We start from the raw sequence: 26,804 nt of genomic DNA, 5'->3' as shown, positions 1-26,804 counted from the left end.
GCTCTCTATTCTTAGCCAGCCTTAAAAAAATCTAGATGCACTATTGTAAAAAGACAGCTCAATGTCCCCTTGTAAACTTGGCCCTGGAGCACTTAAACAGCATTCAAATAGGAATACATGCTGCAGTATAATGAACAATGTGTTATTAGTGTCTCACCTCCACAGAATCCATTAAACCTTGCAACAGTAGCTTCTGGTGGGGAAAATCTTCATCTCCCACTGGAAAGTAACCTAATGTTTGTATTGCTCGTTCCTTCATCTTAAATATAAGCAAATAAACAAACACCAATCACACCAATCATTTTCCTCTAAGTCCAGAAGATACACTTTAAACTACTCCTTCCCACCTCCTTAATGAAGTTTACCTAAGGTGCCAGAAGTTAGACATGCTAGAAACTTACCGGATCAATCACTGCACCTCCCTTCCAAAACACAACTTTTCCATATGATAGGAGAAAAAAAAAAAAAAACAAATGTCTTGCTACCTTTGAGAATTATTCTCCAGGCTAGTTTGTTCCACTGTAAGAGATGATCGTCCTGATTTTTTTTTTTAATTAAGATTATCACTTTTCATAACTTTCATCCCATGAGCTCCTACTTAGGAAGGTACAAAGGACACACTATCAGGAGTTAGACAACACTAGATTTTCCGAAAGCCCTTAGCCTAATTCTGACTCGCTACAGCTGATGATAATTCTAACTAGCTTTAGTAAGAGCTCCTTTAATAATCAAAGGATGAGTTTGGTAGACAACACATGAAATTGGCGACGGAGTATTCCAGAAAGGAACAAGAATCATAACAACATTACAATATCTTGCCTTATTTGTTTCCTTGCTGGAAGGGATTCGGGCCAATAAGCTTTCAACAAGTTGCAGCTTTGTAAATCCTGTGCCTTCACTGGGGATTGGCAAAGGGCCGTTCCTGCCAATCTCCCCCAGAGCTGTGCAAGCAGCCACCACGAGGAAGGGTGAGGTGCTGTCCAAAAAAGAACCTACAGGAAAAAGCAAACAGGATGACTTGGATTTTGTGTTATTACTTAGCAGTGGGCAGGCAGGCAGGCACTTACATTTTACCCAAGCAAGAAGCTAAGTTCCTATCTCCTCTACAGCTGGAAGGAAGCGTTAGGCTAGGACAGGAGTCTAGGCAGTGGCACCACACCTGTATGTGCTGTGCTGGTCTGTGACCTAAAAGTCTGTTGAAATCTTGTGGAGATGGCCTACGTCCATATTTTGGATCAGACAGAATGTACGGTCTTTAAAAATGTTATTAGACAAGTGAATTCAAGATGACGTATCTACAGGCTGACTATCATAGAAGTGTCCTCAGCCAGGGGTGACGGAAAAGCAACTGTCACATGCAACAAAGTCTCAAGTGGAAAGTTACCTATTGTCTCTGTCGTCAACTTTATGAGCTGTCCTTGTTCCGGCATGACTGCAGTGTTTGGTGGTTCTATATCATGTAGCTCCATTGATCCGATTTTCCTTTTGGCCAAGTATCTTCCTACTGTAAATCCCAAAGCCAACAAGGAGCCGTGTTGGACCTCCGGGCTCTACAGACAACACCAACAATGCGGAAAATCTCATTTTCAAAGTAAGCAGCAGCACTTTGCAAATAGCACTGATTTAAGAGCATATATGGGCAAGCCAGCTAAAAAGGCACCCTGAAGAGTTCTGAGTTTTAGCATATAATGCAGCAAGAGACGGTTTTGTATTGCTAATGCTTTCTGATGAATGGAGTGCTTTAAGAATAATTTTAAAAACTCCTAATAGATTTAGAAAGACAGATTAAAAACTTATCACCAGAACTCACGTTCCTAAAGTCTTCCTGTTGGTGGCTACAGCAAAAACACCCCATCAGATCTCGTTCAAGTACAGTGTTTTGGAGAGGAAACAAGATACTGCTACACTGTCTCTGCTTAAAAACTGGAGATACTCAGATTAAGGGGATAGACTCTACTCTCGAATAAAAAGCAGTGCTGAAGTGCAATTACTCAAGATTTGCATTACTTGGAGTGCAAAAACACTTGACCTACTAACAGTGAAGGTAGCACCTCCATGCAGTTCGGTAGGCCACAGACTGTGAAACCTAATTATCACAATTAAATATCAAGAATATTAATTTCTCCAATAATGATATGACACTGAGAATATTTAACAATGGTGCTTTCTCCCACAGGTGAATTCTAGCAAAATGATTTAGTACAGAAATAAGACAGTGAAACTGAAATGCAGCCTTAATGAAAAAATGAGAGGGAGGCAGGGGATTACACTCAGATTAGTTCAGTGGTCTGTTTTTGCCACAGCTCTGCAGAAAGCTGTATCAGCGCACCTCTGCTGCCTGGATGGGAATCTCAAACTTGCTTTGCCACCAGGGACGGCTCCTTGCAGTGGTTTCACAAGCAGAAAAGCCAGGTGAAGACAGGCCCTTTACTCCTCTCTGCTTCAGCTACGGTCCACCACTGTCTCTACTGAGCCACCTAAGATCACTGCCCTACACCCTTACCTGTATTGATTTATCTGACTTTGTAAGTTTATGCTGAATCAGAGCACTAGCTGACACACTAGCTGACAAATTCAAAAATGCGTTTTTTTTTTTTTTGTTTGTTTTGTTTTTCACTTCAGGTTTCATTTTCCTTTCTATTTTAAGGCACGTTCTGTGAAAGGTCAAGCATGGCTTCACAGACTACTGGATAAGCAAGAACAGAGGGGCAAAAAGCAACTGTCAGGGGCTGAGACCCTTCTGTGACGGCTTTGTAACTGCAGAAGCTGTACCTAAGTAACAATAAGCAATGACACGGCTTGGGATCCCAGACTCAACTTTCACACAATTAAAGTAATTCGTGTCTGTTAAATAAGAAACAAAACGATCAGCACTTCTTTTCAGCATTTGAGTATATATCATCTGAAACTAAAAACGGGGGCCAATTAAGTCCTTTAGAGAAAACGAGATTAAAAAAAAAGTTCTGGAGAAATGTAGTTTAAAAATGCTAATACCTTCCACAGCTTTCAGAATTCGAGACATGCCAGGAAAGAAATACACCCAACTTCTTTTCAGAAAGGAAGTTTTCATGACTCCTTCTCTAGTAGCGGCAAAATCCAGAGATAAAAATAAGGTGAGGGAGAAGGAGCTCCAGAAGGAGGGAAAGAAAACCCATCTTTGAGCATTCAGTTACAGGAGGTGGAAAGCTGCTAACCAGTCCATTGTGAGGGCGGAAAGAAGCCCGGCCTTCCCTAGCAAAGGCCCTGAGGTGATGGGAAGCCATGAAGGTGCTACGGCTGAGCTGGGGGAGGGGGATGAGTAAAAAGTTAAACATTTTCTTAGTTCTCTGGGTGCCTTTAATTGCTCATGAGTAGGGACTCAAACTGTCTGAAGTAAGTAATATGACCCATTACCAATCAAGGGGACAAAGAACATTTAGCTTACTACAGCTGGTGAACATATGACAGCTGTGCTTATGAGCATTGTTTCTAGAAAATCCTCTTACTAACCTCAATAATAGCTTCAGGGATCACCCACCTACAACAAGAACCCCTTCCCATCATCCAACTAGAAGCCAGGTAGTTAATTTTATACCCACAGTAAGGCTAATACATCCTAGACAAAAGCAAGAACCAGATTTTCTGTTAGTCAAGTGACACTTTAAAAACAACAGGAAGTAGACAGAGAAAGATAATCACATGATTGTCTTTCGTCATCTTGATCAGCTGCTCTATAGAGGCCCTAAGCTCATCACCAGACATTGTAGACAACACTACGGAATAAAACAAGGCTGCAAGCTCACGCATTTCTTCTTTGTTCGTGTTCATCAGGCTCTGTGGAAATTTTCAAAAAGAAATAAGAAATGTGGAATCAGCTTCTTAAACAATCTGTTCATACCTTGTTCCCATATATAAGCACACTTGTCATGCAACTACATAATTAGTAATTAATTCTGAAGCCTTTCTTCATGCTGAGAGCATTATCCGTAAGTAACAAACTAAGCCTTCAAGTCAGCAAAGCGCTTGCTGCACTTGATTCTTATCTTTTGGAGGAAGATTACTACTGGCCACAAGAGGTCTAGTCCTCATTGTCTTCAGAGAAGAGCTTCGACATCACATCTAAACTGAGCTTAAAAAAATAAAAAACTCCTACAGAACTGCAAATAACTACTTTTCCTGAGTTACAAGAGGCTTCAATTTTCCTTTTATCAATCAAAGAGAAAAAAACTGAAGAGAATTAATTCCATGGTGATACAAGAAATGTGGCGAGGAATCACAGTACTCAATATGAATCTATCCACTTTGTATGCAGAACCTTTGAACAACTAGGTTGCTAAAAAGTTACATTCAGGAAGCCTCAGGCCATTTTTTAAATATATTACCCTACCTCTGCTATTAGTCTGAAGCATAATACAACACCTTCACATGAAAAATTCATACTTAAGATTTTGAATGATTTTTTCAGTGATTTTGAAAAAAAAAAAGAGATAAGCAAACAAACAAGAAAGTACTGAGATCTGTCAGGCTCCTGAAAAGAGAACTCCAGTTTCAACTCAAAACCTACATCACATCATGTAGCTGACTTCTGACAAGCCGCTAGACCTGTTCCCTCATTCCTACCACTTCGCCAGGTAAAATCACACAAGGTTTAATTTATGACAATATTTCTGGAACTAGGCAGTATCAGTTACCATCTCTGTAAGTACAATTTAGCAAATGGATACCCTGCCAAAGAAAAAGAAAGTTTTCCTGCAAAGGATAAGCAATACTGAAAAGGAGTGTTTTAAGTCCTCTTCTTTGAAACTCAATACATGCATCTAAATAGACATTTTAAGACATGTGCATCGGCACAGATAACAGCAAGAGAATTCATCAGAACACATTCTCATTCTTATTTAGCTTCACTATTTTTTTCAGGGCAGAACCTCTACTGAAAACAAAGGCTCTGCAATCTGTAAGAGGTTAGCAAATTCTGGATGCTTAAAGAGAATAATAAAAAAGAAGGCATCTGCCTGAGAAAAAAATCCAAGGAAAAGTGCGTTCTCTTTGGCTCAGTCCCCAGTGCGCTCTAGTTTATCTGGCTTCCATTTCAGGGGAGGGGGGAAAAAAAAAAAACCTGCACAGAAAGGGCTCTAAAACAATCAGTGATCTAATTTTTCTCCTTTTCTGGGAAGCAACTCACTCACATCCGCCAAATGGGACATCCCCATTTTTAAATAATTTGCTGAATTTTGTTTTCATTTTTCTTTTGCTGCTTAACAGATCTTCTGATCAAGAGGAAAACTACTGACTGACTACTCCAAGGGGATCACCGAGACAAACTGCCCAGAACATGTAGGTCACTGTAGAAAAACAAGATTATTAAAGAACCAAAAAACTCTTTTCCCTTGCATATTTCATATAGCATCTCATAAGCTGTCTACTGGAGGAAGGGAATATCAGATTTCAAATTAAGTGCATGCTTTACAAATAACATTCCATTCCACCTGGAGAAAATGCCAGATTTTGCTAATGCTAAGCCTCCCCCCACAACCCAAACCAAACCAAAGAGTTTTCAACATACCTTTATCCAATCCATTTTGTCTATGAATCTGGTGGCTAGTTTTTCCGGGTATACTGAAACAACTTCCAGGAGACAATACATGACTGGCAAACCTAAAAAGTCATTAAAGAATCAATTTATTTCAAAAAAATGCAGTATTTACAGCAATGTAACAATCAGTGATAAAAAGAGGTATGAAACATGGGGCATTTTAAAGTATCTATTTGCAATTAACTAGAGATACAAAATAATATGGAACAGTGGGATTTAATATTTCCTAGAGACACTAGACAAACTAGCAGAAGCAAACATTCTGGCAGCAATTTGTTCTATAAGTATTCAAGTACTTTAAGGCTACCCTTGTTTCAGATATGCTCTGATGAAAATGAGGAAGTCAGAACATAGGAAGCATTCACAGGTGAGGAGGCTAGTAAAAATACAGACAGTAGCCTCACAGTTTTAAAGCACTATCTCAACGGATGGCACAATTTTACTATGTTACTTTCTCCAGCCTACACAGTAGTATAGGAGGGAACACTTTAAGCTGGAGAGGATATAGCTGTGTTGCAATTTGGTGACTGCTGACGCCAAATTCAAAGTACTGGGTGTGACAACTCATTTCTCACGACCGACTTCCTTTTCTTTCTTAAACATGCTGCAGCACATAGCTTCTCACCTCCAACCCCAGATAACAGCTGCTGAAGAAGGCCAACATATATCTGCACAGGGTTAGTTTCTCCGCTTTTTGAAGAGGATGAGGAAGAGAAGGATATGTGGTCACCAGCCATGAGGTTTCTTATGTAACGCCCAATGGCTGGAGCATGATCTTGCATATCTGCCAAGCTCTGTGAAGTTGGTACCACACCTGCGCTGTGAGCAAGACACATCCGTAGGTACAGGACAATCTAAGCAGAGAAGAGAAAAACACAGGATTCTCATGAGTGCACAAGCACCTGGACGCAACCCTCTTTCAGGTAGTTCAGCCTGTACTCTGCACCAGTTTGGCAGGCCTCATCCCAGTGCATCACTAATACAGATCCTGCATCATATCTGAATTTGTGTCTACAACCCAGTGAAGCCAGGAAACCTGCTAGCAGAAGAACGGCCTCAAGGAGCATGATGGGAAACTATACAGGATGGCCAGCTACTTCCTTTGAGAAGCTATTATGTTAGGTACACCTCAGAAAACAGCCCTCTCAGAAACATTCCCCCCAACCCTTGTAAAAATCCTGCTCAGACCTGTTTAAGGACAGATGAACAAAGTGAGCAGAGTTTCTTCCAACATCTGCTTATTTGAGAAAGTTTAGAAGGTAGGGTGACTTATGATAATGTTCCTTTAGCCTCCTGTACCTCCTATATATCCTATATATTTAGCCCTCTAAATAAATAATGGTACACATAACCAAGGAAGTGAAATACTGACAATTACCTCCCCAAACGTGGCAGGATTGAAAGGCAAGGCTGCAGTTCCAGTCATATACTTAGCTGGAGTTTTCATTCGGTGAGAGGCCTAAACAACAGAGTATATTAAGAGTAGAGTATTCAGCATGTGAATAGCCCAGATACTAGAAACGTCATCAAAATGTTGCTGATGCACGCGTATGGTTACCCTCCAACTATTCGGTGAAAACATGCAACAGTTCTATTTAAAAAAGGCACTGTACACCTGATTGGAAGACCCAAAGCACACTGTAGAGCCATCAATTTTACCTCTGTATTAGAACTGGAAAAATGTAAATTCTGAGTTCATGAAAGGGAAAGGCAGGAGGCTGGAGGAGGGACAACATTCCCCCAACCCCCACCAAGACAAAAAAGGTGTTTCTGAATTTTAAAAACTACCTCCAAAACTTCCACATTCAGAATCTCCACAGGTGAGCAGCAGCCAAGCAATCTTGTAAACTGCAGTGGAGCGGGGAGGCTGCTGAGTAGCCAGGTTTCCCTCGCCCTGGGAGGTGGACACCTTGGGAGGTGTGCTCCACCTACCAAGAACCAGGGAGACTAAAGACTCTGCTGCCTGGCAGCCTCCCAGGTGACAAGCTGGTGCAGCAGGTGAGTAATTCACTTCCATGGAAATACTAGCTTTGACAGGCAAGAATATTCCAACAGAAAAACATGAAAACTGAAGACTTCCAATGACATCCAGTACCAACGCTCCAGAGACGTGTATCGGTATTCTCTAGACAATATACACACTAGCGCTAGGGCTGGATTCAGTAACGCAGCCTCGTGTGCGAGTAAACACATATGTTTGCTGTACAGAAACTAAGAGATCCTCAGATCTGTTTTTAGATCCTTTGCTGAGCTAAAACCTCAATGACATCCAGAACCATTAGTGAATGCCCTAAATAATGAACTAGAAGACTTGCTGAAGGAGTTGGTTCCATTTTGCATTTAGCAAACTAGGCCCTACTCTGATTTCAAATACTCTTCCTTGTAGAGGGAAAAAAGGATCACAGTCATGCAGGAAAGCCATTTTACGTCTTGGCCTGCTGCACCACGCAGTACATATAAACTTCTGAAAAATCTCCAACACTTGCAGATAACTCATGATACACATGTGCAAATTAACACTTTGAGATGACCAACAAAAAATTACTGAGGTATATTCCTTTATGTGCCTTCAGGACACGTAGGGAAGATTTGAAAAGTACTCAAAAAAATTTTTTTAATATGTACAAGAGCAAAGATATCTTGTTTTTCTCAGTAATTAATTAGACTAAGCTGCTTCCTAGAAATTTAGTAACTTTACAAAAGCTAAGAGAATTTTAAAAAATAAACTGAGAGGGGACAACCAATTATTAGTATTACTTAAAACTCTGAATTTTGGTTTCTTTATTTTTTTACATCTACCTGAGTAACCAGTATTTTGGACAAAATGAGGTTTCTCCTAAAGATTCAAATACTGCAAACACTAGTAAACCACAGCACTAGTAACGTATGTCATTTCACAAAAAAAAAAAATCTCAACTAAGAGTTTAGCCATCAAAGATCTCTCCCAAAACCAGATGAGCTCCAGCCTGATACTTCCATTTTTAAAGAAGGAGATTATCAGAGGGGAGGGAAAAAAAAGGTATTGACAGTGATCTTTCAGGTCTTCCTTGTAGCTCAACAAGCCCCCAGAAGTGCGCAACACCCACTGGACTGTAACACCTTTCCAGGCAATCTCTCAACGCAAACAGTGAAGATACAAATGAGTATGGCTTTGGGCATTTCACACACAGGCAGAATCGCATCTAGAACAGCTGAGATTGGAAGTGACCTGTGGAGATCATCTGGTCCAACCCCCCAGCTCAAGCATACTACTAGACTCATGAAAGGTCTCTTATACGGCCCTTATTTACACAGGTTGCAATGAAGATAAATAATTAAAGCCTTTTGAGTTAGCAAACCAGACTTCTTTATTTGTTCCAGTATCTCCTTTCCTGTCTGAAATCCTTTTTTTGTGTTATGCATAGTATTGTTTTTCTCTGGCCTATCAAGGAAGTGACTTACCTATCCTTTTAAGAACTTGTTTGTGACTAAACTGTGTTTGTGAAACATGATGGACTGTCAGCACTGAAGACTGGATTCCTCCCTCCGCACATCTGCACAAACTGCACTGGCGCAGAATAATCCGTTGGAGACTTACCCTTCAGCCAAAGGATCATTTATAGTTATAAGTGCTAATCCTGGCAGTGTGGTTCTTTTTATACTATATGTGGTCTTCACTTTGACTTCAGCTAATACTACTTCTTTAGGAGGTGAGGAAGGAGAACTGTGAGAGGAGGCCAGACAGCCCTTACTTACAGGCCTGAGCATCAATCTTGTGATTCACTGGGACAGAAGAACTGTACCTTGTCTTGGATGTAATGGACCATTTCAGGGAAGGAAGGCATCTGCTTCCCAGCACTCTCCTTTTCATTTTTACCAGGAAATGTTCTCAGCACCCGCTGAGCTTCCCCATGTACTTCTTCCCGCCTTTCAGAAAAAAAGAGGAGAAATAACATGTTACTTGCACAGAACAAATGGCCTTTAATGAGCAATGAGATATCTTGTGGAGCTCAGGAGACAAGTGGCTTTTTTAAAAGAAAATGAAAAAGAAAAAAGCTCTGCAGTGACTTCAGAAAATTGCTTTCTTCTAGGGAAGAAAAAGGCTGGTGATGAGTGAGTGGCCTCTGCAGAACAGTCTAGAGCAGCTCACTTCTGCACCTCGTACATCCTGATGGTGTTCATCACCAGTTTCTGGTTCCCAAATCCTTGTTTTTGTCTCTTGTCCTCCTCCCCATCACTTCACATATTCAAACTTTAGCTCACTCCTACCAAGTTTACTGCTATCTGCTTAGCTGAAGAATAGCTCCTGAAACAGGACTGATTCTCTGCAACAACAGAGGTTCACTGCAATTGGTCTGTTTAGCTTTCCTTAGTTATGTGATAGCTACCTAGATCAAAACTTGAGCACTTAAAGTTGATTAAAAAAACCCGCTTGAATGGCAGGGACAGACAATTACAAATGAAATGATTACTGTGATTTAATGAGTCACCTACTTCTCAGCACGGGATGACCACTCTCACACGTGCATGCTCCTGACTCTCGGCAAATATAAGTTAAAAACAGATTGCCACAATTCACCAGGAAAAAATAATTTTTAGCCACTGTAAAGGGGATTTAAGTTAACGCATTTTACTTTGCAATTGGATCACTAGCGCATACTGCTTTAGTGACAGCAGTTCACCTGAAATAAGAAAAACGCCATGAGAGAGAATCCAAGCCAAAGACTACTGTAAGGTACAGTAATACTACTTCACAGGATTGTCAAGAAAGCCACTACATAAAGCCCAATTTCCAAACTACCACATCTGATTTTCAGTGTTACCTTACACATATATTTGGATGAAAAGCAATTAAAAACCACTCACGGGTCTCCAGCAGCTAACAGTAGTAAGTATCTGGAAGGGATATGATCTGGAGGGAACACTGTGCTAGCAAATTTCACAGCCACTTGACGTACTTGAACTTCAGGCTGAAAGAGAACAGACGCACAAATACGTGGCTGAGTTTAAATGGACACTCTAATGAGGGGCACTCACATCTTGTAACTCACCATTCCAGCTCTACTCTCCTGATACCATCGCAACCGAAACAGGAAAGTGGGAAAAGAAAAGCAGCTAGCTTTTCACTTATACACAAGTGGAGAATTAAATGTTTAATTACATATATGCACACTTCTGGGAATCATAAATTAGGTGTCTCTAGTTCTTACACGTCTGAACTGCCCTACCTAACCAACTTTGAAATGAAGAATGACACCCAGAAGCTGTCCACAAAAAACAGAACTCCACAGAGGAGCAGCAAAATCAGTGAAGGAAAAAAAAATTAGCTCATGAAGGTCATTCTCTTTGCTGGTTTCAGAACGCCTTAAAACGGTACTGCCTTCAGACTTAGATCAATAGAGTACAGAGGCAAAAATGTCCCCAGTATGAAAATATAGCTTACATGGTTACAGGTGAACCACTAGAAATATATACACCTCTGTGGTCACCCTGAGTGCCCATGTAAACATGCCATACACAATAGCCACTCATTCTGAAAACCCAAGCCCAGACCCCTGGGAAATTCTTATTCAAAAGCAAAACACGAGTAAGAAAGACAGTGAAATTTGTTTTCCTGTATGTCAAGGTTAAGGTCCTGGGGAGGTCTTCAGGTATCTTACAATGGTAGAAATCATACTGGATACTGAAATCTCCACTTGGTAGTGAATGATCCTTTCTACCAAACTCCTAGCTTCATGGAGCTTTTCCCAAGATATTGTACCTGAAGGAGCTACTCCTCCGTCAAGTTTTCTTAGGACGAGACTACGAGACATATAGCGCACTTGCAGAACATTTGTTTCTTCTAATTTTCAGAATTAGAAAACTGCATTTTTCTCACTATTCCAGCCACCGCCACACATTAAAAATATTTCATCTCAGCATACAGAACCCTCCCAACAAAGATACAGCGATACATTCAATAAAAAAGGGAAAACAGTCCCAAAAGCACACAACTGTGCCCAAAACCAATAAAGCACTAAGTAGTAAAGCTCTTTTTTAAAGCTACTTAATTTTGACTCCATTGAAAATACCTTTATTAGATAGGAAGCCACCAGAGCTTCCATCAGAGTACACTGTGCTCCTTCCAAGTTACTATACGCGCCAACCATCATAGATAAGGCCTCCTGAATGGCGAGCCTGGTATCAGCCTCTTCCTGTAATACAAAAACAAGATTTTCATGTTACTTTCAGTACACAGTGACACGAACCAAGAAAAAACAGCACACAGTACTAAACTTTTCCCAAAACCACATCAACACCTACCTTGCATAAAGCTTCAAAAAACTGCTGCACCAGTGCTATATCCTTGGTAAAGAGCTGAGGCATTCGGCTGAAACAAGATTATTGCTTTCATGAAATTATTTTTGTTTTTTTACTTGAAATGCTCCACATTTCATTGGTCTTCCCCCCAATCCCACATCTTAACTGTTAGACACGGCCAGCACAGACAGTTTCTGTCTGTGCTGACAGACACCTTATCCACTTACACCACAGAGCACAGCACCCCTCAGCACAGGTCAGAAATCAAGATATTCTGCTCATGAATATCTTGACAATCACTTATGTCACCAGCACAGAGGTCTGTTTCTGAACATACCGCTTGCCATCCTGCCCTCTAGTCTCTGCTATACATTCCTTAAATTTACGTTTCTGGCAATCCAGAAAGTGGAGCCATTTCTTAAATTCTGTGCATAATTCATGAATTGCCACTAATCCCTGCAAGCAAAGCCATTAGCCAACAAAGCATTTCATTCTGGAGATGTCAAAGGAGAATGCTTTTTCTCTGTAGCGTACATTCAGTTGCAAAACTGCCATGTGGCACAAGGCTTGCTGCTGACAAATTAACAGATTACTTTGGAAAAGCTATATTGACCTAAGCACTTCAGTTACCTGGAAAGTTTTCCAACAGCTGAATATGCCATTGACAGCAGTTTGGAATCCTTGAATGATAAAACGATAAACGTAAGTCAGCAAAAACCAAAACGTATAAAGGTACATCTATTGCTTAAACATTTACTTCAGATCCTATCTCCACACATCTCAAATAGGCTTCTGTGGATGAAGAATCCTGGAAAACAAAATGCTCACATCCAAGAAGAAAAGCATCACATAGCAACAGAGGGACCATGTTTTTTCCAAGAAAAACAGAAAGTTGTTGTTACGAATGGTAACAAAACGTAACTCCACCTTGTGGTCTCAGTTAACTGATTTTTTTTTTTCCAAGGGGAAACAGCTAAGGAGATTTGGCACATATATGAAACAGAAGCAAAGGAATAAAAACCTTCCACTGGCTGTAATCAGCAGCTTTACACAATGGAAGCTGCCTGTGCAGTGGATCCTGGACACGACCAAAGCAGCAGATTTACACAAGGAATTACTCCCTCCTGAATACTCCCTTTCCATGCCTTTCGCAATGGCAGGGGAGGCCCACACCTTTAAACACCAGCTCAGGCCAGGAGGTCACATACGAAGATTCCAGTGAGCCAGGAAGATGATCAAAGCTGTGCAAGAAGAGGTTGCAAAAATCAGCCCTTTTAAGATATAGAAGGGAGTATCTTGGTGAATTTGCTTTCTGCAACGGCACTGGAAAGACCAAATATTCTTTTGGCCAGACTGCAGTTGCATTTGGTAATACCCTTCTACCTACCAATATCCTCACCGGATAAAAAGGGAGAAAGTACTATAAGCAGGCCTACGTAGCTGCCTAGCCTAGCACTGCAGAGTGCACACCTGGGGCTGAGGTGTCTCTGTGCAGTAAACAGTTACAGCAGCTGGATGCTGCTGTGGCCTCACTCTTTAAGTTAACAACACCATTAAGTCCTGAGACTTTGCAAATGGTGTCCAAGCACCTGTGCATAAAAGTTAGACAAATAAAACAGTCCTCCTAAAATACTAACGTCTTCCCCTCATACAAAACTTCTATAAAGTGTTGTCCTTTGATAGGCGTTTCAAATAACTATAAATAAAGAGATTTACCGGTTATCATCACAAAGATCTTTATCTTTTCCTTGTGTTTATAGAAGGAAATATAAATATAAAAATCCTTTCAACTTACCTCCTTGTATTCATTGATCAGCTTTGTAAGTCCATTTAAAAGCATTGGGCCTAAGGGCTTTATTTTACTCTCTGGACAACTGAAATTAGAGACACCGATAAAGAAAATATTAGACTATTTTTTGCACCTCTTAAAGACACCTTCTGTTAGTATAATTTTTTCTCAGCTTTGCTAAGCTGAAAAACTGCATCTTAATATGTGCAAGACGCGCACAAAAACTCCAAAATTCTTTTCAAGATTAAGAAGAAAAATCCTTGCCGAGTTTAATATTCTCTGCCCTTAAGTTTCATGTTTGATAAACAGGGTAGCTTCCAAGCAAACAGTTTGAAAACATTGCTCCGATTCTCAAGTTACTTACATGATACAAATATGATGCACAAACTGCAAGGATAGACTTCTCAGTTTTGTATTGGTGTTTGCACCAAAGAGTCCATCATAGACCACCTAGCACGAAGGAAGAAAGAGCAGATTAGAGAGTCACCTGCCTCACTTTCAGAGGTTTTCTGACTCCCCTTCTTCAACTGCTGTCATCAATAACCATGTTTCAATTCCTTCGCTCAGTATCAGAGGAACTATGTTATCAAGCTCATTGGGACAAGCAGCTTTGGGACATAACCGCTACCTGAATGTTAGCTGGGAACGTTTCTGCAGCTTGTCTGGATCGCAGAAGATGAGGAACAATCTTTAACTTAACTCGGGTGCTGACTGATTCTCGTTTCATTTCCGGCTTCGGAACAGTTCCCTGCAGAAACAGAGTTGAAGTGACATAGTACATCTCTGGACATCACTACTTCTAAGTTGGCTAAATTATCTTCAGCAAATCAGAATGTACTGACACAGAAAAAAAAGATTATTTGATAGCAAAAATGTTCAGTAAAAGCAGAGTTCACAGGAAGTGACAGATTTCAAAGACATATATATTTTCTCCAGTAAATAAATTAAGGCAGCTAAAATAAAGACTTTCAACATTAAGCAGGTACGCAACCCCGAAAGCAAGTCTTACCTCCTTGGTTCTCAGTGGTATATCCCCAAGATACACTTTAAACATTTTATTGATGATAGCAGGATTATTCCAGTCAATTAAACTAAAGGAAAAAAAAAGGAACACCAACTTGTTATGATCCTTACCCTTGATTACTTTTCAAAATTACATATATTTTATAACATTTTGCACCATATTCACAGGTTTACCTGAACTTTATCAGCTCTAGTTTGAATTCTAATCACTCCTCCCACATCCAAATAACAGATAATCACCAGGTCAAGGATGAGAAGTGATTACAAATCACATCCACAAATTCTGACAATTCCAGATAATTCATGAGAAACCTACAAGCTCCCTTCTTTCCCACTGAACAAAGATATGTAAACTGTGATGGTCTATGGAATGAACACAGAACAGTCACCTGTTAACAAACTTCTGCACATCCTTCAGCTGTGGTGCTCTGACATTTCAGTACAGAAGAGGGTATTTTTATCTCCAGGACTACTCCGTTTTGCCTCTCAGACAAACCTGTCAGCCTACATGGTAATCACTACTGTGAGTCTACCAGAAAAAATCCACTTACAGGAGAAAACTAATTCAGTCTAAAGCAGTTTCACATGGAGAACCTCGCAGCTAGAAAAATCAGAACACAGTCCCTTCAAAACCTGAAGCAGTTTGAATCTCTGACCTGAGACTTGTCTCAGAACACTGGACACTAGCTATTGACAAGACTGTTCAGAACACAAACAAAGAAATCAAAAAGACAAGGTATTCATGTTTCAGAGGGGAAGTGGGGGGACAGAAGAGCCTCCTTCTTTCATTAAAGCTACTGATTTCCAAATAAGTGGGCAGCAGAATACGGTGTGTTTCTCATATAAGACATTTAACATCGCATGCCTAACTGCATTTTGTCCAAACATATTTTATTCCCCAGGCACAAAACACCGCCACAAGGGGAAAGAAGAGACAAGCAATAAAGGACAGACTGACTTCATTAACCACACTGTCATCACTTATTAAAATTGTTTCCCATCATGATCTGAGGTGCACAAATAGACTTGAGTGGAGAAGGTTTCACACAGCACTTACGGTAGGCCTGACTCAAAATTAGTTAGTCCTGCACCTCCAAAAATACAGAAACCACCCACATATTTATTTCAAAGGCAGGCCTATCCCATTCCAAATCTCTGACACGGGCCAATGAACCTCACATGGTCAATGACTCAGCAAATAGTACCAACAGCAGTTATGGCAACTGTTCTGGCCTCATACAAAGTTAAAGACAGAAGTATCATCTCCAGAGGATGAAAGGTGGGCCACAGACAAGCCAGAAGCTTTACTAACGCAGACAACAGCAGCTGCCAAACTTCCTAGACAGTGGTCCACTGTGAACCTTCACTATTTCACCCTCTTTACTCCCTTACTAGATTAAATGAAAATACGCTTTTCCATGGAAGACAACACAGTTATATTGATGCGGATCACTTACTAAAGCCTTGCAGACTATCAATAACCCACAGAGGGCAATTCGGAAACCAAAGAGTAAGCAAATGGCACAAAAGCAATATCAAACATGGTTGAAAACAGACAACTCAACCTTCACCTCCAGAGCCGAGCGGTTTTCCCAGCTGCAAGACTGCTACCTGCACCATTTCAACCCAACGGTAACAGCTTCACAGACATTCAGGGACTGCAGCCTCCGCCTTTCCAGAGCACGCTTCCTCTGGAGCACTACACTAATTGCGGTTAGTGTTGTCAGAAACACTAGCACCATCTTTTCCTAACGCCCAAGCCCATACCTTTGTTTGCTCTTCAGTTCAAGGTCTGCTGCAGTGGCAACACTGTGTCTTGTGTCACTGGAAGCTACAACCAGATGTATAACAGCTTCAAGTTCTGGCACCTGCTCAGCTTCAATGAACTTCACTATTCCCAGTTTACACTAGTGAGCAAAGTGGAAAATAAAGCAGTTATTACTTGCAAGAAAGCACACGTTACAATAACCAAAGCAGTTCAGTTGTCCAAAAGTCGGCTTTTGCTTGCTAAGTAGAAGCTCACAGGCTCTCCACCTCTTTAGTGGTCCTCTCCTCTGGCCTCCTGTCAAAGTAGTCACCTGCAGTTCAGTATCAGCACGCTGACTTGGGAGTAGGCTACTTCTCGGGAATGGGCTACTTCTTCTCTTCCCTTCCAGCGAAGGGCTGCTAAAACGAGTAAGGGACTAGAGCATCTCTGAAGGAGATCATCTGCAGGAAGGCTGAGGGAGCTGTTCAGCCTGGAGAAGAGAAGACTGAGGGGAGATCTGATCAATGGGTATAAATATCTGAAGGGAGGGTGTCAAGAGGATGGGGCCAGTCTCTTCTCCATGGTGCCCAGTCATAGGACGAGAGGCAACGGGCACAAATTGAAACACAAGAAGTTCCACCTGAACACAAGGAAAAACTTTTTTACTGTGAGGGTGACTGAGCACTGGAACAGGCCAGAGAAGTTGTGGAGTCTCCATCCTTGGAGATACTGAAAAGCAGTCTGGACAGGGTCCTGGGCAACATGCTCTAGGTGACCCTGCTTGAGCAGGGGGGTTGGACTAGATGATCTCCAGAGGTCCCTTCTAACCTCAACCATTCTCTGATCCTGCTAAAACCAGTGGCTTTGTCACCACAAGGTAGTTTTGCAACCTTACTGTCTCCCAGAAGAAAACACAGGAGTAGGCTGTAGTTGTGTGCGCTCTCTAGCCAGTTTTCAGAACTGCTGACAGAGGCAAGCATCTTCAGCCCCCATCTCATTGCTCTGAAATTCCTAATGCATCAGGTGAAAGTTTCTCAATAAATTCCTGCAAGGCAACTAAAGACCTTCTCAGAATTAGTTACATATTTTTCTTTTAGCCCTCCCTTCCTCTCTGCGTACCTGCCTTTGTTACTACCCCCATTCCACCAAGGATTGGCCCCTGCGACTGCAAGTACCTGTTCCAGCTGTTCTGGTGTCCATGGGCTATCTCCAATTACCCTTTTAGCTGCATAATAGCTCATCCCTGGAGGAGGCTGAGGGATTCCAGGACTTCCCATGCTACTACTGGCCGAGGAGCCCTGTGCTGAGGGCATGTTTTGTCGTGTCTGAGATCCATTCAGTACATACCTAAAAAGGTAAAAAGGAGCTTCATTAGAGGCTTTACCAATCCACACCACCAGCTGAATTAGATGCTGGAATGGAAGAATCAGCATAACCTGTTCAGCTTCAAATATTCTTCTCTTATTAATCTCACAACTCTTGACATGATTTCTATTCATCTGGGACTCAGCTACCAATCACCCCAGTATATACTGCAAGAGCAATAAAGATTTCATGATAACTGAAAATAAGTCTTTGTTAAGAAAGGGAAGGGTTCACTGGCATTTCTGCAAAGAGTTATTGGGTTATGAACCACCAGGAATTATCACCACTATGTTAGAACTCAATACCCAAGCTGCAGTAGATTTGACAAATTTATACTCAAAGCTCTAGCAACATTTGTATGTTTTCTTTCAAAGACTGAAACTTAGCAAGGGAAATAATGAAGCATATGCAACAGGGTGAAACACCAGGAAACAATCCTTAATATCAAAAATAAATTCATAAAATAATCATGTCTCAGAAACAGCTCACTGTTTTAGTGCTTAGCGGGGACGGCAAGTAAACAACACAAAGATTAAGTTCATACACTTTAGCCTCTTTGGAGGCTGGCTGTGCACATGTATCCACTCTCACAAAAGCCACTCTCCCTCTCTCTGTGTCTGGGTAAACACAAAAAGGCAACAAAATCAGAGCAGAGACTAGCAAGAATTATTTTGCTCCAGATGGTTATAATCTGTTCTGCTTTCAGTACATAGCAACAAAAGGAAGTAAGTAAATCTCAGCACTGAAGATAAAACTTCACCCCAAGTCTCCATGAGAAATTTCTGAAGTAGTCAAAACTTCGAACATTTGAACTTGATTTTGAGCTTTAAGCCCTAGTTAAGTTTTCTGGTTTTACCATAGGCAGGATAGGGAGACTAATTCACAACCAGGCAAAGACTGAGCACATTCTACTAGGCATAAACTAGCTGTAAACAGCTGCAAATCTTGTCACCCCAGGGACCAAGACTTAAAGAGATAGGCATCCAGAGCCAAAGGCTAGCTGAAGACACTGTCTGAGCACTTTCTGGAAGAAAAATGAAACCAGAAAAAACACTGCCACTCCATCCCCACATCCTCATGGTTTCTCCAAGCGTTCAAAATCAGTTGTACGCTTGGCCGGAGTACAAAAGCACCTAAGGAGCTAAAGTCTCACTTTTCATCTCCTGGAGCCGGGGCCACAGCTGCGTTAGGGTGAAATTAACACCATAAACCTGGGGCAGACTGCAGCCTGTGAGCTGTGAACAGAGGAGCAGGTTGTGCATTTTAACCTATAAGCTGTTAACAGGCTACGCGCTCAAAGGGTAAGAAAGCAGTCCCCCAAAAATCTGACAGGAACATGGCCTCCGGCAAAGCTACACAGTTTTAAGAGATACATCACATGCTCACTATTTTAAAAGTCATTCTTTTGGGTTAGTCCATTTGAGAAAGCTAGTCTTAGGTGCTTAAAAAACTTCTCCTGGAATCAAGGAACTGTCAGAAAAAAATAATAAAAGTGTTCTACTGTACAATTTTTTCTATTTTCCTTCAAAGCAAAAAGTCCCCAAGCAACATAAATAAAGACGCAAAACCTGATGGAAACTGGCTTTTGAGAAAGCACTGATTCTATTAGACACCAGAATATTACTAACAAGCACTGATCGCTAATTCAAGTTGCTCTGTAAATAACTGTTGCTCCCAGCATTCAGTGCTCACACCAAAATAAGCTATTACAATTAAAAATTTCTCGTTGCAAGACCAACCTTGTCATTAAAGGTTCTATTTTGGAAAGTATAAGCTTTCAGAGATTACACTTGCTTAAGACCTTGCAGGACTAAGCCTCAAAACTCCACTGCAGGAAGACAAGCACATATTTTGATTTTCCTCCTATTTAAAAGCTTGGTTATTTATAAGATAGCTCGCATGTCCCATAGCTTCCCTTTGATGTCAAAGGACATCAACTTCAGAGCAGTGTAATGCTTAATTATGCAGAAAAAAGATGTTTTGTCAAGAATGGGTCAACACCTTCCTTTAAAATTAGGATCCTGCTTTGTACCTTATTGAAACATGTAACTGACTTCATTTGAGCTACGAAATAACAGCATACTTTAAATGAGTTTCCCAGCAGCGCAGCTGAAATATGTTTCACGTGTGAAGAACATGTCATTACACAACTAACTCCTACTTACCCATAAGGCATAAGAAGGACATCCAACATAAAGTCCAAAAGCAGCTGTACGGTCTTTGGTTTTTCAGTAAGATTAAATGGAGAAGCTGCTGCTTTCAGTGGTTCAACAGGATATTTCATGTGAAAAAGGGTTGGTATTAGAAGATGCATTAGGCTGAAAAACAATTATATTTACTGCAACCATTAAAAAAACACCTGTTTTTTCATAACATTAAAGAGAGAAACCTTTAAGAACAGACCTAGGCCTTAAAATAGCAACAATTCATAACAAAACTTACGTAGATTCATAACCCCGTGGCCTCCATTTGCCACCCAACGTACTTTACAATGGAAGGCAGAAGATAATTAGGATTTGTGCTTAAAACAAAACATATGAGTGTGTGCCCACGTGTGAACACATATACACACCAGTCTCCAGAGATAAAGTCACTACCTATGTCCACACTTTTAATGTTTTGTAAGTCACAAACTTAGCTTTACAAAACATAGTCTAGGACTGTTTCATCCTAAGACGATTAAAGTTTTAAATCTGAGTCTGTCTAGAGCAGAAAGGTGATGCAGCATGCTGTCTAGATCACCAAACAGTGCACACAGACAAATACATTATACACCAGTACAACTAGATTTCCCAAAGCTCTCTTCATCCATTTACTTGCTTCTGAGCCAGGGCAAAATTATGGCCCCAGAGAAGACAAAGTTTTTTTTTTCCATTGACATAAAGAATGGGGAAGCAAGATTTTACTGCAGAACCTTTCAGCAAGGTCATTTTAAAATACCTTTATACTGTCATAGTGCTGTAAAATGAATGAAGATACGATTTTCACATCCCTTTCCATTGCCAACATGATGGAAACTAGCCTCAGTGTAAATAAAAAGCAGGTCACAATTAATAACACGGTTTTTAGAAGTCATTGGCACACAGCAGTTTCAAACCTTTTTCCTGCAATGTTTCTTTTTTTTTTTCCAGTGCCTGAAGTCAGTAGAAATTTTGAGCATCTCACAATTTAGAGTGGTCAGTCTGGGGGATTTACAGCTGTTCCTGTTGCTAGACAGAAGGTATTTTCTGAAGGTCAGGCCCTAAGCTGGAAACCCAATCCCATAATTTGATGCAGACGTGGGATACAGACAGGCATATACTTCACAGTACAGGCCTCTTATATCAGGAGTTTGCTGCAGTGGATGCTCTACATTATTACAGTATTAGACTATCTCCCTTCTTCGTACCATCTAAACTTATGAGCTGTTGATCTGAATTGTGCAAACCACGAACACACTAAGCAACGAAGCCTCAACCAAGAAGAAAAAATCTTGTTTTACTAAAACGATACAAACAGGATTCACTCCATGAAGTAGTTATACCTGTCTTGCTGAGGTTGAGGTTTCCCTTCCATTGCAGTGAGAAGAGTTGGAGCCAATTCACATTGTTTCTCCACAGGCAAACGAGGATATCCCATCTTAACGTAAATTATGGTAAAATTCTGAAGAGGCAGAAAAAGAACATAGCATTGCAACAGCACAAAAGAAATATCTTTTCTTTAAACTCTTACGTTACAGAATTGATGTTGGAAACAACTTATGTTTAGGAAGACCCAGTTCCTTAATTCTAAGGCTCGCTTAGACTGACAGCTTTCAAAGGGGAGGAGACTCAGCAAGACCTGCTCAGAAGGGTCTAGAGAACAACCACAGAAAAACCTCTCTAATTTCTCTTATTCACAATGAATTTCACCAAAAGGAGCCCTACCTGAGCAACAGCTTCAAGTAAAGCAAATCTAATGTTCTCATTTGCTTATTTCTAAAAAAAATAAATAAAATTAAAAAAAAACCAAAAAAGTAGGCACTACTGAATAGGTAGAGAAGTTAGCAATACTTGCAAGTGTTCTCCTGAAATGTGTTTTTAAAAAATTATATTTAAAAGCTGCAAATGCAACCCGAACAGAATCCAGCAATACTGGACAGCAATAATGAATACCTGAATGTCTTTAACTGCTACTGTGTTGGTCCAAATCCAACTAAGAATGGAGAGTTATGTGTTCAAAGGCCTGGCTGAAATAAGTATGCAAGCTCAATTCCAATCAAAAAGCTATATTGGGGAAAAAAACCCTACTAACAAGAGGTTAAAAACTATTAAAGAGTAAAAGCTGAACACAACAAGGACTTTTCTAGTCTTCAACTCTACTGATAGTCCCTCTAATTGAAAATATATTTTAAAAAGCATATTAACAAAGAAAGAGAATGGTGTTGGTGGTTGTAGAAGGTCTTTGGCTTGGTCTGAGAAAATGCGAGCGCTAGTTACAATTTGCGCTCCAAAGTATCACTTTACAACAAAAAAAAGTCAAAGTTCAGTTTGTCCAAAAAAAAAAGAGTACAATTTGGAACTTAATCCATTTTGAAGAAGTAAACCAAAAGACTGATGAATATTAACTCTTTCAGTAAATCAACAGTAATTTTTTCTCAAGTGAGCACAAATACTGAGTCACTCCCATCTAATGCCTGCATCTAAAAGCAACTAACCAATCAATTCCCCCAGTGACACTAGCAAAGATCGTTCGGTGCAAACTGTGCCCTATAGAGCACAGAGAAGGCAGAGGGTGGATGCTGGCAGGCAGCCAGGCAGAATGCAGTAAAGAGGAGAGGTGGACGGACAGGTAGGTGGAGGGGAAGGGCTGACAGCCGTAATATGCTGCTGCAGTACAGGATGCTGCAGATTTGAGCTGCGCCCCTTGCTTGCTGACAGCTATTTGGGAACAAAGCACCAAAAGCATATCACAGCAGGAAAGCTTCAAACCATTGAGACACATCTACATCACACTGCAGTGAAAAGCATTATACTTCTTAGATGGCACTTGTTCAAGTTTTATGAAGCCCAGTATCTCACAGCACAAAACAACATGCATCACTCAGGTACACTAAGTGAGCGAACTTAGATTTTTGACACGCCCTGCCAAAAGCGCAGATGTATTTCAAATCTGTCTTCAAACAAGCTCCACAAAACACAGGCAGTTAGACACCCTCGGCCATTTCCAAAAGGTGAACTCTGGTCTCACTTGCTGAAAGGCAATCTGAGATTAGTTCTATGTGACTGCAGTTTAACAGTCCAAACATCTTTCCACCTAAGAGGTTATATTTTCCATTGAGGCTACGAGTTGCTAGCCAGATAAGAAAGTCAGAAAATTTCCCTCTTATTTCATTGCCTTTTTTGCAATGGCGATTTGCAATAGACGTACCACAACAGAAATAAAAATTGCCTTCATTAGTTTCACACAAACACCTTTTTTTTTTTTTTTTTTTTAGCTATTTTTACTTTTTAAACTGCATTGAATGACACCATCTCTCAATTTTCTCCAACTATAAAATAAAAATTATTTTCTCTTATTTTCTTGCTCAATAGAGGTCCTGACCCTAGAAACACACGCAAATGTATGTTCTCATGTATTCGGAGAAATGCAAATTTTTCTAACTTAAGACCCTGATCCTGCACATAGTAGGAAAAGGACTTGCTCTCAAAAGCTGCTTACACAATGGGACCTCTACAATAAATAAGGCCTCTACCATTCAAGCAATTACAACCCATGAATTCATGAAAGATCAAGAGTAATTATCAGTAATTTGAACAAAGTCAGTGATACAGCAGCCTTCTGAAACTAAGTTTCACCTGCAACAGACTATAAGGTTCAGTTTAAAAAAATTACTTAAAACATCAACCTTATTACAATAGCACACTTCTAAGGAAAATTGACAGAGCGTAATATAAGAGCTTTGACAAATAATCTGCTTGTTACAAGTAAATCAGCAACTAGCCTTGGAAGAACAGATACTTACAGTGACAAAAGACACTGCAGAAGGATCCTGATATTGAACTAGTAGCGTTTCTACTGGAAGCTGGATTTTTGGACGACTTTTGATGCGCTTGTTCAGATGAACCAGCAGCTCCATAACCTGAGAAGAAGAAAACAAAAAAGCTGAAAGAACTACCATTAATTTTATGAATTTGGGCTTAACACATTCTCAGGTCACTGCATGGGCCCGTTAAACACAAATGAGGCTGGAGAGTGCCGGATGTACTCCATCTCTAGAGATAATGGCAGCAATCATTTATCATATAACCTCAGGGCCACTCTGACACGTCTCAAGCCACTACCAGACACACACATCAAAGATCCCCAAATCCCATGCCATGACCAATAGCCTCCATCAGCAGAAATGCCAGGAAGGATCGACTATCGAGAACAGCTAGTTCATTCTAGATAGCTGCTTGCTCCAGGTTAAGCCAGGCTTAGGAATTTTGCCTCACTGCCGTCTGCTCTGGCTGTATAGTAACTCCAATTCACAACAAGAGAATAGAAATTAATGAAAGGAGAATCTCATAAGAAAGGTCTTAAATAAGAAGCTGATGAAAGCTGGTACGTAGTGCTGAACAAGACAGAAATGAAGTAATTCAGGCAGGAGGAAGGGGCTGACAGGGCCCCCAAAACCCTAATCATGGACAAATGCCCATCCCTACACCAGGATGGCAGAGCCCTGGTAGTGACACCAGCCGGGGCTAGGAGCAGCTCTGCAGAGAAACCCTGGCTCTGGTGGCTGTGAGCAGAGCCAGTGGAGCTGTGTGCCAGGCAGCCCAGAGGCTGAGGGGACCAGCGTCCTGGGCAGTGCAAGCAAGGACATAGCCCAGAGTGAGGGCAGGGCAGGGATGGTCCCTTCTGCTCGGCCCTGTCACACCCCAGCTGGACACTGCCGCCAGTGTGGGACCCCATGCAGGAGAGACGTCCACAACTCGGAGTGGGCCTGGGCAGGCCCTCAAGCGGTTGAGACCTCCCAAAGTCCCCTCCAAACTATATTATCCTGTGATTCTACAATCTTATGAAGCAGTTTCTTAGCATAGCACCAGCAAATCTGTATGTCCACTGAATAAGATATCTCAGCTGAATGGAGGAACCTAAGAAACTACAGACAATGGCACAAAACTGTCCTACTAATAAATCTCCATTACCTCCAGCAACAGTACTGAGAAATCACATTGAACGTCTACATCTAGCTACCAGATACAAACCAGACTGTCAAGCACAAGGGTGCAAAAACATCTGTTACATTAAACGGAATCTGCTCAGCTCCAGTAAAACTAGACAGAACCAGCCCTAATGAGTCCTAGACGTATACTGACTTCAAGCAACTCAAGTCAAAGACCCAGGGGGCCACCCTGTCCTCTGCTTTCCATGACTCATCAGCTTGCTTATAGTATGGTGAAAAAGCAGCTAAACTACTGTTAGTGAAGTTGGCCATGGAAAGCAGATTCATGTCAGCTCCAACATCACCCTTGCATCCACTTTATAATTAGGCATCAATCACAATAATAACGGCTAGATACAACTCAGACAAACTGCACAAATGCGTGATGGAGCCTGGAGGTTAGCTGACAAACCAAGTAAAGCTGAGCTAACAAATTTTCCTGTAATTCTTTTAACCACAGTGACACATTCCTATTGTTTTATAAGGAAAAAAAATTGCCTGCACGTTTTTATTGTAAGGCAAGAGAAGCACACACACATAACTATACCAGAGTTTGAGGAACCTGTTCGCGTTATCCAAGACGGCTACTGAAAAAAAGATTTGGTTGGATTTGAGTATGTATGGGGTTTGGCTCCTGTCCTGCTTCTCTAATCGTTAACACCAAATCAGTGCACTAAGCAACTCATTCAGCAGTACTTATTTGACCTGGTTCAGGTACATGTCTGCACTTCTGCGGAACTCATCAGAGCATGATTGCTTTTTACGTTTTTATGTCGGCTTCATATAGGTTGCAAAAAGAGGGATGGTATCTGATCTGGCACAAATTCTGTTGTCTAGTCAGTGCATTAACATTTCCTCAGGCACATCTGAACCAGTAGCGTTTACCCTGGATCAGTTCTTTGGGTCACACGGATGAGAGAACCGATTTGGTAAAAGAAATCCTAGAGCTGAATTTACTCAACTGTCAAACTGTGGCCTGAAAAGGGCTTACCTTTTCAGAGTAAATTGATTAAGGAGATAAAGGTGTTGCAAGCCTATCTACACATCTAGACTATATCCTAGACCTGACAGCTTCCACAGACTGCCTTGCGAGTCACAAAATTAAGAGGAGGGATAAGATTAATACAGCAATATGCTGAAGTGGCAGTAAGAAAATGGAGTTTTGTTTTTCCCTTTCCACTCTAACAGCACAAGCTTGAAAAGAAAGTCAGTATAAGGACTCAGAGTTAAATTGCAGCATAAGCAAGCTGTCTGAATTATTAAACAAACTACACCGTACTGAAGTTGAGTGCAGGCAAGTACTGAAACTGTAGTGGGCTATACTTCAATAGCATATTGGCAGTGCAGAGATGTTATTTTTTGCTTATATACCCATACTATTAAAAGCTACATTGTGGATGCAGTTACAGTGGCATAAGTTTTCAAACTGCAATTAACTACGTTGGCAGATGGATTTTTTTTTAAACCACTATAATAATTGCAAGAGAGAGAAATGGCATGGCAGGTCACTTCACTTATAATCGGTCCTTGGGTGAACAGTTTGTCCTTCTCCTTCCATTCTACTTCACCTGCTTTATTAGCTTTTGTTTTCTAAGGGCCTGAGTGCTTCTGAAAAAATGTGAAGCTTCTGACTTATTCCACTGTCTTTACATGATCTTGAGGCTGGAGCTGAACAACAGGGACATTCTTTGTTGTCCACTGGCCCAAGTTAGCAAAGGATAGCTAGGTATTTGTGTTTCAAATTCATTAGCATTTGAAAATACAATACAGATTTAGACTTTTTTCCCTACCAGTTTAAGGGGCAAAATAAGAGGAGCAGACTGAAAAGCTGAGCGTTTATGTAAGTACCAGGAAAAGGCAA

The 26,804-nt window shown here is 40.9% G+C and overlaps 1 protein-coding gene across 4 annotated transcripts in view; it reads right to left on the bottom strand.

Annotated features, from left to right (window-relative positions):
- ECPAS (Ecm29 proteasome adaptor and scaffold) overlaps window positions 1–26,804 on the bottom strand; it is a 65,655-nt gene that overhangs the window by 28,208 nt on the left and 10,643 nt on the right. For 3 of the 4 annotated variants that reach the window (XM_068926665.1, XM_068926664.1, XM_068926666.1), the window contains exons 3-23: window positions 23,759–23,875; window positions 21,299–21,417; window positions 19,941–20,093; window positions 17,586–17,757; window positions 16,431–16,570; window positions 14,650–14,731; window positions 14,269–14,388; window positions 14,005–14,090; window positions 13,647–13,725; window positions 12,482–12,531; window positions 11,855–11,921; window positions 11,623–11,745; window positions 10,418–10,521; window positions 9,355–9,478; window positions 6,951–7,031; window positions 6,198–6,426; window positions 5,543–5,634; window positions 3,679–3,813; window positions 1,385–1,550; window positions 820–992; window positions 158–259 (exon numbers count right to left, since the gene is read on the bottom strand). In XM_068926665.1, coding sequence (XP_068782766.1) covers window positions 158–259; window positions 820–992; window positions 1,385–1,550; window positions 3,679–3,813; window positions 5,543–5,634; window positions 6,198–6,426; window positions 6,951–7,031; window positions 9,355–9,478; window positions 10,418–10,521; window positions 11,623–11,745; window positions 11,855–11,921; window positions 12,482–12,531; window positions 13,647–13,725; window positions 14,005–14,090; window positions 14,269–14,388; window positions 14,650–14,731; window positions 16,431–16,570; window positions 17,586–17,757; window positions 19,941–20,093; window positions 21,299–21,417; window positions 23,759–23,875 — 2,514 coding nt within the window. Of the gene's footprint in view, window positions 1–157; window positions 260–819; window positions 993–1,384; window positions 1,551–3,678; window positions 3,814–5,542; window positions 5,635–6,197; window positions 6,427–6,950; window positions 7,032–9,354; window positions 9,479–10,417; window positions 10,522–11,622; window positions 11,746–11,854; window positions 11,922–12,481; window positions 12,532–13,646; window positions 13,726–14,004; window positions 14,091–14,268; window positions 14,389–14,649; window positions 14,732–16,430; window positions 16,571–17,585; window positions 17,758–19,940; window positions 20,094–21,298; window positions 21,418–23,758; window positions 23,876–26,804 lie in introns of those variants that run through there. The other variant, XM_068926667.1, reaches the window with a different exon arrangement.

This window comes from Struthio camelus, chromosome Z, assembly GCF_040807025.1.
Source record: "Struthio camelus isolate bStrCam1 chromosome Z, bStrCam1.hap1, whole genome shotgun sequence".
In the NCBI taxonomy this organism is placed as follows: domain Eukaryota; kingdom Metazoa; phylum Chordata; class Aves; order Struthioniformes; family Struthionidae; genus Struthio; species Struthio camelus.
The sequence above is the reverse complement of the archived record's forward strand: the minus strand, read 5'-3'. Positions and strand labels throughout refer to the sequence as shown.